We start from the raw sequence: 12,367 nt of genomic DNA, 5'->3' as shown, positions 1-12,367 counted from the left end.
TCTTCACAGCAGGAGTTGAGGGACCAACCAGCAAAGGGACTCCCTTTCCCCAAGACAATCGCTAACCAATTGTGAAACTTTCCACTTCCATGTGGTTCAGCAGCAGCTGAACACAGGACTTTTTCACCCTCATTCTCAACGCACACCTGAGCTTTGTAGTCCTGGACACTGACAAGGAAATTCTACTCTCAGTCATGATACCGACACTAGCGAAGGTGATGTTCCGACCGTTATCCATCCTGAATGTTACGCTGCATGAAGTATAACACTGCATCCAGCGCTGGCTTTAATATTTGTTGACCATACAGATAATCATCATGAAATGAGTGGAAACACTAAAGAAAAAGAGTCCTGTTCAAACAATCATGCTTCAGCTGGCTCCGACTGCTCTGTTCCAGCGTCTGCTGCGGCCTCTTGCTCTGTTTTGGCTCTGCAACGCTCCGCTCCTGTTATCGTCATGGGGTGTAGAGGAAAGAACCCAGCCAGCCCTGGAAACCAAACAACAAAAGATGTTCTCAGGGACTGGACGTTGTTGTTTTTCACTCTGGTCCGGATGGATGGATGGACGTCAGCTGACTCCACCGTCTACTTGTTAAATGGCAATATCTACGGTGAATAATCATTAAATCACGGCAGCCACTTGTAGTGGATGATAAAACACTGACTCAAACAATTGTATCATGAGACGTCTATCATCAAGTCAATACTACCTGTACAGTCAATGACAGCGGAACCACCTTGACTAAACAAGTCTTTATTGTGCAATGTTGATTCACCTGGATTGAAACATTGTTGAGTGAACACACACCTAGAAGTTTGGCCACAGGCTTTGTTGTGTGAGCGCCGCAGCCGATCCAGTGCTTGATCCTGTCGAAGTTGAAACTGACCAGCTTCTCATTGTGGATGTTGGGCAGGGGGTCGTAGGTCCCCAGCTGCTCGATGTATTTCCCGTCCCGGGCTCGTTTGTTAAAAGCAGCCACGATGCGATAAAACGGTCTGTTGGCCTGTTTGTGGCCAGCAAGGGCCATTCGGATGACGACGTGGCCCTTGTGGTATTTTGTGAGCAGCTGGGAGGCTGCGAAGAAAACACAGCATGGTTTACAGGTGGCAGTACAACTCCTTCAATTAGTACCTCATTTAATAAAGACGATTAAGTACAGGGAGTGATGTTAACAGCGACCAACAACTAGTATTTAGTTATAAGTATTTCAAGATCCCACATTTAATTGTTTGGCTGGTTGGCTTTGGCCCCCAACTGTTGAGTTGGACCCTCACTTTAAATATGAGAGCTGTATACAGAAAATGAGCCAGAAACAAAAATACAAAAAGTTACTATAGTAGCTATCATGACATCTCAGTGGGAAGCCATTCAGAACTTACTTAACTGAACCATGATGCCGCTCTGATGGCGTCCTGCAAGACAAATGTAGATGTTGATGAATAAATTAACACTTGACGTATCTCAGGTTTCGTTTCGATCGTCACTGCAAATAAGCAGCTAGCGACAAGCTAAGCTCATGTCCACGCGTCTAACCGGACAAACACGACTTCAATAATCTACACAGCGCGACACATGAGAAGTGGTTACTCACAGATGTCGTGACAAAATCTTGCGCGGGACAAATCCACAAAAAACAGCGCTTATTTCGACTTGTGAGGAATGTGACTTTTGTCAGTGCGCAGACATGTTTGCACCGGATATGACGTAGCTTCCTTCACCCAGGAACATGTTGTGTTGCACCACTAGATGGTGGTGTTGCACAATAATAATTTCGGAAGTACAGCTGTTGACAGGCAGCAAATGAGACTGCTTCGTCGTCTTCTTTTTCTTCTTCCTATCATTACTATTATTATTATTATTATTATTATTATCGTGAATGCACTTCACGATATCGTCTTCGTCTCGGCCATTATTATTATTATTATTATTATTGTTGTTGTTGTTGTTGTTGTTGTTGTTGTTGTTATTGCGCGATTGGCCGACAGTTGTTGTTATTCTCTATTCTCCAGGTAGGAAATAGCTAACATATTAACATTTACCAGAAAATTAAAACATGTGACATAATATTAAAAGCAGTTATGTCGAAAACTAAAAAATAAAAGGAAGCAGTTTAAGTCTTTATTATGGGACTGATTTAATTGGTGAAGTTTTGTGGATGCAATGTATCAGATAAAATATAAGAAGAAGCCAGTGAAATAAACAATCATTGACAAAGAACTAAAAATGCTTCCAAACATTATGCCAAACTTAGTCTGAATGTATTTGTATATGTTCTAATAACAGACACTAACACCTCAATTTCATTTGTGATGCCAGGACTGTCTATATATATATATATATATATATATATATATATATATATATATATATATATATATATATATATATATATATAATACAGCCAGTTGTGTTGATATTGATGAATGCAAAGTTACATATCACCACACGCAAAGATCATCTTCTGTTTTCATATCTATCATTTCACCAAAGTCAATCTCCAATGAAACCAGAGTTCAACACATGTACTTGACATAGTGATATATAATATACAATTTTCACCAGAATTGTTCCTTGAATTGAAATAAATAAATAAAACAGGCACACGTCTCTCACACTGGCTGACTTCGTGGCGACCCTGCAGCAGTGAAACGCATGTTCAGTGTATGTCAAAGGTTTAATGCTCTGCAAATGAAACCTCTGTCTGGGGATTCATCATTATTCTGCACTTCGTGTGTTAATGGCGCCATGAGGGATTTCCCTGTTTTACGTTGCTGTCTCTGCTTAGGTGGAGAAATTCAGAATGTTCTCAGTGAAAATGCTCCCACTCCACACGACTCCTCTATCACCAACATAAATGATATACATGGAAAAAAAAAGACTCAGCCTTAAATTTGTATTTTCCTCATTTAGTTATCTGGGTTTTTTTGTCAATAAACATATATTTTGATTATAATCTGACTTGCCTGTTAGGTTTGAGCACAAACTCTTGATGAAAAATAAGTCGTGACACTTTACTGCAGCACAGAAATGCACCATGTTTTTTTTTTTTTTTTACGCCTACTTAAGTGAGATAAACAAAGAAAAAAAAAACTAGGAGAATAACATAAGATAGACATTGACTTCTACTGTCTGTTTGATCAGTTGCATATAATAAGATCAGAAGACAAAGAGATGCTGCTCGATTCAGGTAACATGTACGGACGGTGGAAAACACTGACTGATCGTTCCGATTTAATAGAACTGGGGGGAAGAACCAATTTTGGTTCACTGCCGTCTCGGAATGAGAAATACGACCTTTAAATTCTGTCATTAAGGTCATCGAACACATTCAATCCTCTGGTCTGAAACCACAGAAGTGAATTTTGGGATCATGTGGATTTAGAAAATGTGCTGATGAGAAGATAAGACTCATCACACGCGCTCCTTATTCATGGTTACTTGAAAATATCGAACTTCATCTGCTGTTTTTCAGCATTAAATAATCTCTACAATTGAGTCATGTGGACATGTATCTGAGAGTGGGACATTTTGAGTTTATAAAGAGAAGCGTTACATTCATCTTTTACTATTACGATAATTACACTGAGAAAACACTGCTTAACCACAGAAAATACAAGTCTGTAAATTAAATTACATGTGATGTGATTTGTGTTGACATTGCTCTTTGCTTACATAGGCATGAAAACCACATTGAAAACCTAAAAAAACAGTGATGAGGTCTTGTGTGACTAACAAACTCAAGGTGAAGACCATGATTCAGTTGAAATTAAACGCGATGCTGTGGATGGAAATATTTCTCTCGGACTTGAGTCCAAAGCTGTTATCAAATGAAGGTTTATTATGATTTTTTTTGTGACGGTGCAGCAGCTGAATTGTTCCACAAAAAAATTAAAAAAAAGTGAGAAATCATTTAGCGCAAATCGTCTTACATTTCTAACAAAACAAAACACTGTGTAAACTCAGCAAAGCTCTCACATATTGCATTCTGTTGTGCTGCGCTCCATTTTCTAGACACCAGGCGCAATCGAACAACGGCTGCTCACTCAAGAATATTATATTAATAGTATTGTTCAATCATTTTAAGGGGTTTTTATAGCCAATACACTGATTTTATTTCTCCTCTTCTAGGCCTCCAGCATAACTGCTCTCCCACCACGTACACTGCAGGTGAAGCACTGCATCAGCGGACTCGCGCGCAGTTGACGTTTGAAGAATGTGGATCAGATTTGTTTAAGAGACAAACACGGCTCACACTGGACACGAGGGAGGTGATGAGAAAATCTGTTTTTGACATCCATAAAGCCATCATAACGGTGAGAGGTGGCTTGTGCTTTGGGTAGGTCTGGCGATGGATGCTGCTCCTACAGCCATACAATGGTGAGCAAACGGAAAACGCCCAGGGTTTGGAATGGTCAGTGAATGAGGGTTAGGGGCCCTGTGAACACATTAAAAGTGAAATGTCAGGTCCATTTCATTTTGTGTTGTGTTTTAATTCAGACAAGTCTGCTCTGTTCTTAAATGACATGTATTTTCACAAATATTTAATATAATATTTTTCTTTTATCTGGCGCTCATGTTTTTTTCTTTCCATGCTGTACGTGCTGCCGTCACAGTTTGTTGTATGTGTTACACATGTACTGTTTCCTTTCCACCATCAAAGTGCATGTTAAAAGTATTCATTCAGTCAACATGAATTAATCGTGTAGCTTCAGATCAAGTTTTTTTTTTTTTGTGCACGTGCTTGATTGGTTCGGGCGACGAGTTGTGATCAGAAAGAAGCCAAACCAAAATGAAATACTCCCAAGCAGAGACCCAGACAGCAAGCGGGACTCAAACCCAAGGCTGCACCGCCAAGGTCAAAATGAAAATATAATTCAGATTTATGAAGCTGTTTACATTCTGATGCTCATGATGGAACTTCTGTTCTGTTACTCACATGACCAAAGCTTGTGTTTATATAAGCAAAAATGCTATGCTTCTTGTGTGTCTCCAGTTCTCATCCAAGTCTGAGAGTGGTGATGACGATCACGCTCTTCATCGCTGCTGACCCTCAGACTGAGGAAGGGTGGATTCCAGACGTGAATTGAGGGGCCGCCACTCGGATCCGTGGCGGCCGGGTTTGGTGCCGACCTCCCTCCCAGCGCTGAACATGGTGATTTCACACTCCTGTTGTGTAGGGCTTGTTTTCCTGTGTGAGCGTGTCTGTCTGCGTGAAAAACACAAGGTTGACTGTCACAAAGGGGCAAGCCTTTGTGTGACATTCCAAAATATCTCACTGCCCTTGAATGACTTTTCGTACGTTAGAATTTGTAAGTTAAAGTGAGCTTTGTAACGTTGTTCACCTGGCGCCAGTTTGCCAATTTCACTTCTGTAAAGTACGGAGGGCATTGTCTCTTTGTAAAAGCAAGTGACACAACCCGACAAAACATGTGACACGAACCCTTCCAACGAAACAAGAGCTGAAATTTCCAGTGAAGGAGAGTGTCATCATTAGGTTGACCAAGTTTCAGCATAAAAAATCGCAAAATGAATAGAGGCCTCACACAGCTAGGCAGCAAACCAAATGCATCTTACATGGTAAATCGGCAATGCGTGATTATCTGAACGGTGACATTGATTCTAGTTGTGGCTCAGTCTCTCGTGAGGACCCCATGCTCCTTGGGAAACCAATACGAGCTGTTCCTGCTCTAATCCTCTGTGACAGTTGAGTTAGAGACGCTCAGATGACCAGATATTTTACAAGGGAGGAAAAAAACATCAAGTGCTTTTAACACCGAAGCCAACTCAGGACAGAACAGTTGAGGACTTTAATCCAATCTCGTCTGAGTTTGCTCTCCAATTAGCTGCTAAACTGACACAACTCACTTTGATTAGATGATTTAAGCAACAATTTTCAACTCATTGGTTTATCATCCTCATCATCTCCATATGTGGTCTCCGCGCTCCTTCTTCACCCCTTTTGTTTGGCATCAGTCCAGAGCTCTGGTTTGGAAGAGTTGATGCTGTAAACTCATGTGTTCCTACACAACACAAGGTGAGCTGGACGGTAGCTGTGTTCCAGCACCGAGACACTTCACTCTCATATGACCATCACACTGATCGTGTGTATCGATACAGCAGTGCACGTTACGGTGGATGAAGCCAACCTGGGCAGTATTTTGAGTCTCTGTCCCTCTTGTTGCAGTATGTATGTATGTTTGAGTGGAGCAACTTCAAGTCTCCTCAGGTGAGTGCACAGCTATGAAGCACGCCAGTCACATGACCGCTGAGTCAGGTGCCTTTCGCATTCATCACACGTGTGAACTATATCTTCAAACTTCACATTCCCCCAAACATGTTGTCCCAAATGAAATGAGTGTCTAATGTAGTGGGGCTCTGTAACTTGTTGCTAGCTAAACTATGTTCATATTTTGCTCTACAGTTAAGAATTTTACTTCTCTTTAGGACATTTTGTTTAGTTAACATGTAACATTAAATCATCTACTGATGTTTTTGTACACACAAGACTTTCACCTGTTATGTAGTGAGGTGGTGGCTTCAGGAGGACTTGAGTCGCATCTCACAGCTGTGTCACACATCTGCGATCAGCCATGATGATGGATGCTGATGCAGATACAGAGAACCTTTACAGCATCAAACTCTTTAAAATGACCTTGTCATCAATCTCCCTGAGGGCAGTTTCATCTCAACCTTCTAACCTGCCAAACTCACTTAGTTCATTCAATCACCCAGTGTCGCGTGGCTGATCCAGTCTTCAAGTGCTTCGACCCAGTCCAGGACCAATGTCCAATGATGACCTTGGAGTCTTGTTCATGAGTGAGAGCATCAGTTGGAGCTTGAGGAGGAACCTATTCCAGCATCGTGTTTGTGGACTTCAGCTCTGCTTTCAACACGATTCTCCCAGCTCTGCTTGAAGACAAGCTTTGCCAGCTCACCGTGCCTGACTCCCTCTGCAGATGGATTACAGACTTCCTGACCAGCCGGAGTCGGCGTGTGTGGCTGGGGACGACTGTCTCTGACACTCGGACCCTCAACATTGGGTCTCCTCAGAGCTGTGTTCTCTCTCCATGGCTCTTCTCCCTCTACACCAACTGCTGCACCTACAGTCAGTCTGTGAAGCTGATCAAGTTTGCGGATGACACCACCATCATCGGACTCATCTCAGCTGGAGATGAGTCGGCTTACAGGAGGGAGGAGGAGCAGCTGGTGTCCTGGTGGATCTGAACGCCCAGAAGACAGTGAAGAGTGTCATAGACTTCAGGAGAGTCACAGTTTCTCTGTCCCCTCTCATGTTGGCTTGTTTACTTATATATTGTAGACTCCTTCTGCTTCCTAGGAACCACCATCACTGAGGACCTCAAACGGGAGCCAACCATCAGGTCCCTCATCCCAACAGAGAATGTTCTCCATGAAGCAGCAATGAAAACTACGACTGCCGACGAAGTTGTTGGTGGAGTTGTACACGTTACAGGAACAGCTTCCTACCCTCGGCGGTCAGACTGTTGAATTCATGATCTGTCTTTGTTATTTTATTTTGTTTTATTGGCAGCACTTTATTCCAAAGCACTTTCCTCGTTGGTGGGATCCCCACTGACCATGGCAATAAATGTGATTCTGATTCTGAATCCTTGAGCTTGAGAGGGTCTGGTCAACCAGTGGTGATGATGCTTGGTCAATCCAGAGAGGCTCGAGGAGGAACTGCTGCTCCTCCATATCCGGAGGTCTTCTGGATGTCTCCGAGACGTGAGAGGCCCCAGAGCAGACCCTGATCACACTGGACTGTAGAGCTGAAGATGTTGCATTCAATCTTATTTCCAGCAGACTTGGTATTCTGTCAGTGTTTATGTACATGTTTGGTCATGCTTTGAATGGTTTGTAAAAGGCCGGTCGGACCCCGGCTAGCTGGTACTTATACGAGGTCAGATCCCGCAGGTGGGAAACATGAAAAACTGCGACAGCCTCAGAAATGTATGGAACACCAGCTGCAGTGACTGACAGCCTCATGCCAATTATCACGAGACACTTGAGCTGCTCAGAACACTTGAGACGACTCTCGGGTCACAGTCCCCGGTGAATTTTCCCGTTTTGCTCTGTTTAACAAGTTAACACAACACAAAACCGCCAGCTCCAACATGGGTGCCGTGCAAACCGCCGTGTCACCCCGACGTCTCCCCCAGCTTGCGCTATTTTATGCTACTTACTTTTGACCACCAGTTACGCACCAACTAATACGTTTTGTAAGGTGGATTACGAGGCACTCACTGGGCTGAAGTGTTTCCGCTCTGTGAAAAGTCAACGTTGCTGATTTCCCTTTGAAAATTGAGTTTTCTTTCCAATTAAGATGAAGTGAATGTCGGTCTGTCTGGAGTAAACCACACACCTCCAACACGTCAAGTTTGATGAGCTGGCATGACAGTTTTTCTTTTTCTAACAGATAATTAAAAGTGTACTAAGTCGCTTATTTGGAAGAAGAAACGGGTCATTCCACAAGCCACTGAAGAACATTTAATGTTACAGTTCATCATCTCAGTCACTCTTTGTTTGGCTTCAGAGCTGAGCATCACAAAGTATATTTTTTGTGCATTAAAAAATAGATGGTTTGTCCCAGAATACACTCTGCTATTAATAATTGCCCGATATAAAGGGAACAGAATTGGGGTTGTTGTGCTCATGTGTCACCCAGATGGCAGTTTTATGTTCTTATAAGTTGTTGAGGTTTTTTTTTTTTTTCAGAGGCATCATATGCATTAGATTCCCCAGCTTGGTGAGTCAGAATAATGGAGCTTTTCAATCACGGACACCGTGTGACTCGTAATCTGTGAGCTCTTTGTGATGCCCCCAGTTTTTTTTTTTGAAGGATCTTTGTCCAGTCTGGGCTCAGATAGACGCTCTGGTCTCGGCGAGCACCTAATGGAGAGACAGGCTTTGGTCACAGAGGGGAGGTCAAGTGATCTGCCTCGCTGGAGGATCTGTCAGAGGGCTGTGGTGAGACGAATTGTGACAGCATGCAAAATGGAGGCATTACTTTAATCTTCATTAACAAAGAGACTTCTTTTTCTCGTACTTTATTTGGCCACAGATATGTCTGCTCTCGCAGCCGGCAATTCAAGCAAAGATGGTCTTTTCCCAAAATCCAGAGCATGTGGTCGCCCTGCTCTTATTTTTACCCATTAACTTCTGTCACCTGATGAGCTTGCTTCCAGTGTTCCACGTAGTTTCCCTTTCCATGGCTTTGTTCCTTGTGAAAGCACGCACTCGTGTTGATCATTGTTCATTTGGTGGCTGATGTCTGTCCATCTTCAATGTATAATGTTTGCCATTTATGACTTTAGACAGCCTTAAACTCACCAGTGAAGAATTCTCATCTTGAATTCAGATAATTGGTTCCTTGGTTCCTATATTTCATAGGAACCAAGCTGTGAATGCAGAGCTAACACCAAGCTAAGCCACTAGAACCCTCACTAGGCCCATGACAACAAAGTTTACATTGTCAGTATTGCAGCTTCTTAGATGTTTTTTTTTTTTTTACACAAACTTGTAGCATTCCCGCACAGCTCTGATCTGCCAGTGCTCAAACAGGACTGTTGTTAACCCTGGACATGTGTGTGGATCCGTCTGTCGGGGCACCACCAGTCTAGACCGGCTCCACCATCACAGCAAGGAGACGACCAGAGGCACAACTGAGATGTTGTGAGAGGACAAGTAGATTTAGCATGCATTTTGCAGATCACATGCCTCGCAGACACACGCGCACAATAGCAAGAATCAAACGGTAGTGTTTCAGAGTCTATGCACCGGGAAGCGGATTCAAGCTCCAGCAGCTCAGATTCATAGCACCACCTCTTCCCTGAAAAGTCTGATGAGACAAGTGGTGCTCTCGCGGTTTGTGCTTCAGGCTTCCTCTTCTCCCTTTTCCAGGTACTCCACTCTCCACGTGACCAAACCTCTGTCCTCCCTGACTTTGTCTCCAAACTGCTCCCCATGTCCCTCTGATAGACTAATTTCTGATCTGGTCCTTTTTCACAATGACAGCCACAGAATCTCCATCTATGACTCCCCTGACTCGGACTCCTGACTTTTCGAACATCATGACATCGACCACTGCTCTCCTGAGAGGCTCTAATGTCACAGTCCTCTCCACCCTGCTTCACTCTCTTCATCACCTCTTGACCTCAGTCATCCACTTACTCGTACCTCCCCAAATCACTATAGAATCAACAAACATCATGGTCCAAAGAGACTCCTCCACTACCACGTTAGTCAGTCTGTCACTTCCCATTGCAAATAATACCACACACGATAAACAAAATTACTGTTTGAGGATATAATGGCATAGTCACATAATGCATGGCAAGAGCAGAAGCTCTTGCAACTGCTCATGTTGAAGAGCCAAAGCTTGAAAAAATAGAACTCTTTGATGTGATTATTGTGTTGAGAATGTTGTGGGGATGACAGAGTCAAGCGACTGTTCTCTAGTCAAATATTTTGGATGTCGCAGGCCTACGAACACTGGCTTGCAGGTACTGGCTGGTGAATCTGGTCCACCACATGCCTCTTCACGCTCCAAACTTTCATCTTCCTAATGAGTTTTTATTGCACACCCAGTAGCAACACTTGGATGTCTCCACTGGCCCTTTTTCTGAGGACGCTAAAGCAAGGAAGCGTCTTATCTTGAGGACATAGTAGGCGGCTGTGTTACGCACCATTTTACATGTGACGCGGTAGTGCTGGTCTGAAGCGAATCATCAAAGACACGAGATCCACGGTTTGATGCTGACATGCTACTTTGTGAGGCAGAGTTGAAGCCATTAGCGTCTCACGATGGCGTTACATAAACAAATATGAAAGATTTGAGGTGACACTGCGCCCCAACACTGAGGTTATGCTAAGGTGGAGCAGAGTGGCCAGTCAGGAAGGTGTTAAGTGACTGGCGACTTGGGGCAGAGCATATTGTTGGAGGTGCATAAAGGGCTCTTTGCTGGAGACAACAGCTGCCATCAGGATCTTGTCATGTGCCTTGTATTTTCGGCCGATTAGTTCCCAGTTCCTTTTGCTTAGGGTGAGAACAGTCTCATCTGCTGACTTCCGTCTCATCCATCTTCTTCTGTAGTGATCCGCTCTACACTGATTTCATCTGAGCATTACATAACCCTCGCCAAAAATCCACCATCTTCTGACTTTGAAATGAAGTTGTTTTGCTTGTCTGAACTTGTGTGACGGCGTGCTGTGGTCCAGATCATCTCTCCTGAGTAGATAGGTGGACAGAAACCCCCCCCCCCAACGGAAGGAGGAATGCAGTGAAGTCACACACAGTCACGCCACTGCAGCGACTTGGCGGGTCAGACAGAATCTTCTAAATCGACCCAGACGTACATGGGTTTCTGACATCATCATCATCTGGTCTCATGTTCTGTCATCAGCTGGAGATGGCGCCTGAGTGGTTGCTGGACTACACATTCTCACTCCTGTGGCGTACGAGATGATAACGTTGGGAAAGTGGACGTTCTATATTGACGACAAAGCCAGCCTTCAGTGTTGCATGTGGACATATTTGCTAAGGCATTTCAATCCCAACCATATCCCAAAGTCCGCCATCCTTCGTCCAACTCTGTCTCTCTTCTCCACGTGTCCAACCTCTGTCCTCCCTAACTTTGTCTCCAAACTTCTCCACATGTCCCTCTGATAGACTCATTTCTGATCTGGTCCTTTCTCCCAATGACAGCCTCAGTATCTCCATCTATGACTCCCCTGACAAAGTGATGTTCATCAGTACTAAATAATTAGTACTGCAGTGTACTAAAAGAACATTTTCATTTCTGAATAGTGCTCTGTGCGGAGGTCTGGATTGCCTGTTGCCAAGGATTGCGGATGAGACAGGGGTTTGCAGGGTATTGCGAGGGACAGGGAGACATACGGAAGCTCTCTTCACTGAATCATATTGGATGTCATTGCTATTTAAAACCCCTTATGTGGCGCTCCTCCTTAAGGTCCTTGCACAACGACGGCAACGCAAATAAATGGCATGAAATTGCGAGAAATTTGGATGCGAACATTGACGGCTGCGCAGAGCTCTTCCTGTTAACCAGAGGGCTCCTCCCATTGTTTACATGATGTCAGCGGATGCTTGTATTTATCTACCTTTCAATGACGACTTGGTTCTCTGTACTATACAAGCAATTTACATGAGCTTGATTTTACACACACCGTCATCAATCTCCTCATCTCTTCTTGCTAAACGTTGTTAGTTAGTTTTCATGTGTTTTGTTGTAAAAAACCGGCTGCTGTGATATGAACACGATCAAGTGCTCTGCCATGTTGAATGTTTTTGGTTCGTAAGCGGCTCCATTGATCTGATGTGCTCTCACC

General features: G+C 43.6%; 1 protein-coding gene across 1 annotated transcript; it reads right to left on the bottom strand.

The window, feature by feature from the left end:
* Window positions 1-256: 256 nt before the first annotated feature.
* mrps16 (mitochondrial ribosomal protein S16) lies at window positions 257-1,732 on the bottom strand. The gene is made up of 4 exons (XM_053868449.1): window positions 1,593-1,732; window positions 1,381-1,413; window positions 809-1,075; window positions 257-488 (listed from the first exon to the last, which is right to left on the bottom strand). Exons 2-4 carry the CDS (start codon window positions 1,391-1,393, stop codon window positions 364-366), a joined length of 405 nt encoding a protein of 134 aa, XP_053724424.1. The 5' UTR covers window positions 1,394-1,413; window positions 1,593-1,732; the 3' UTR covers window positions 257-363.
* Between the last annotated feature and the right edge of the window lie 10,635 nt (window positions 1,733-12,367).

Source organism: Synchiropus splendidus, chromosome 6 (assembly GCF_027744825.2).
Source record: "Synchiropus splendidus isolate RoL2022-P1 chromosome 6, RoL_Sspl_1.0, whole genome shotgun sequence".
NCBI classification, from domain to species: domain Eukaryota; kingdom Metazoa; phylum Chordata; class Actinopteri; order Syngnathiformes; family Callionymidae; genus Synchiropus; species Synchiropus splendidus.
Note: the sequence above shows the minus strand (reverse complement) of the source record. Positions and strands in the feature narration are given on the sequence as shown.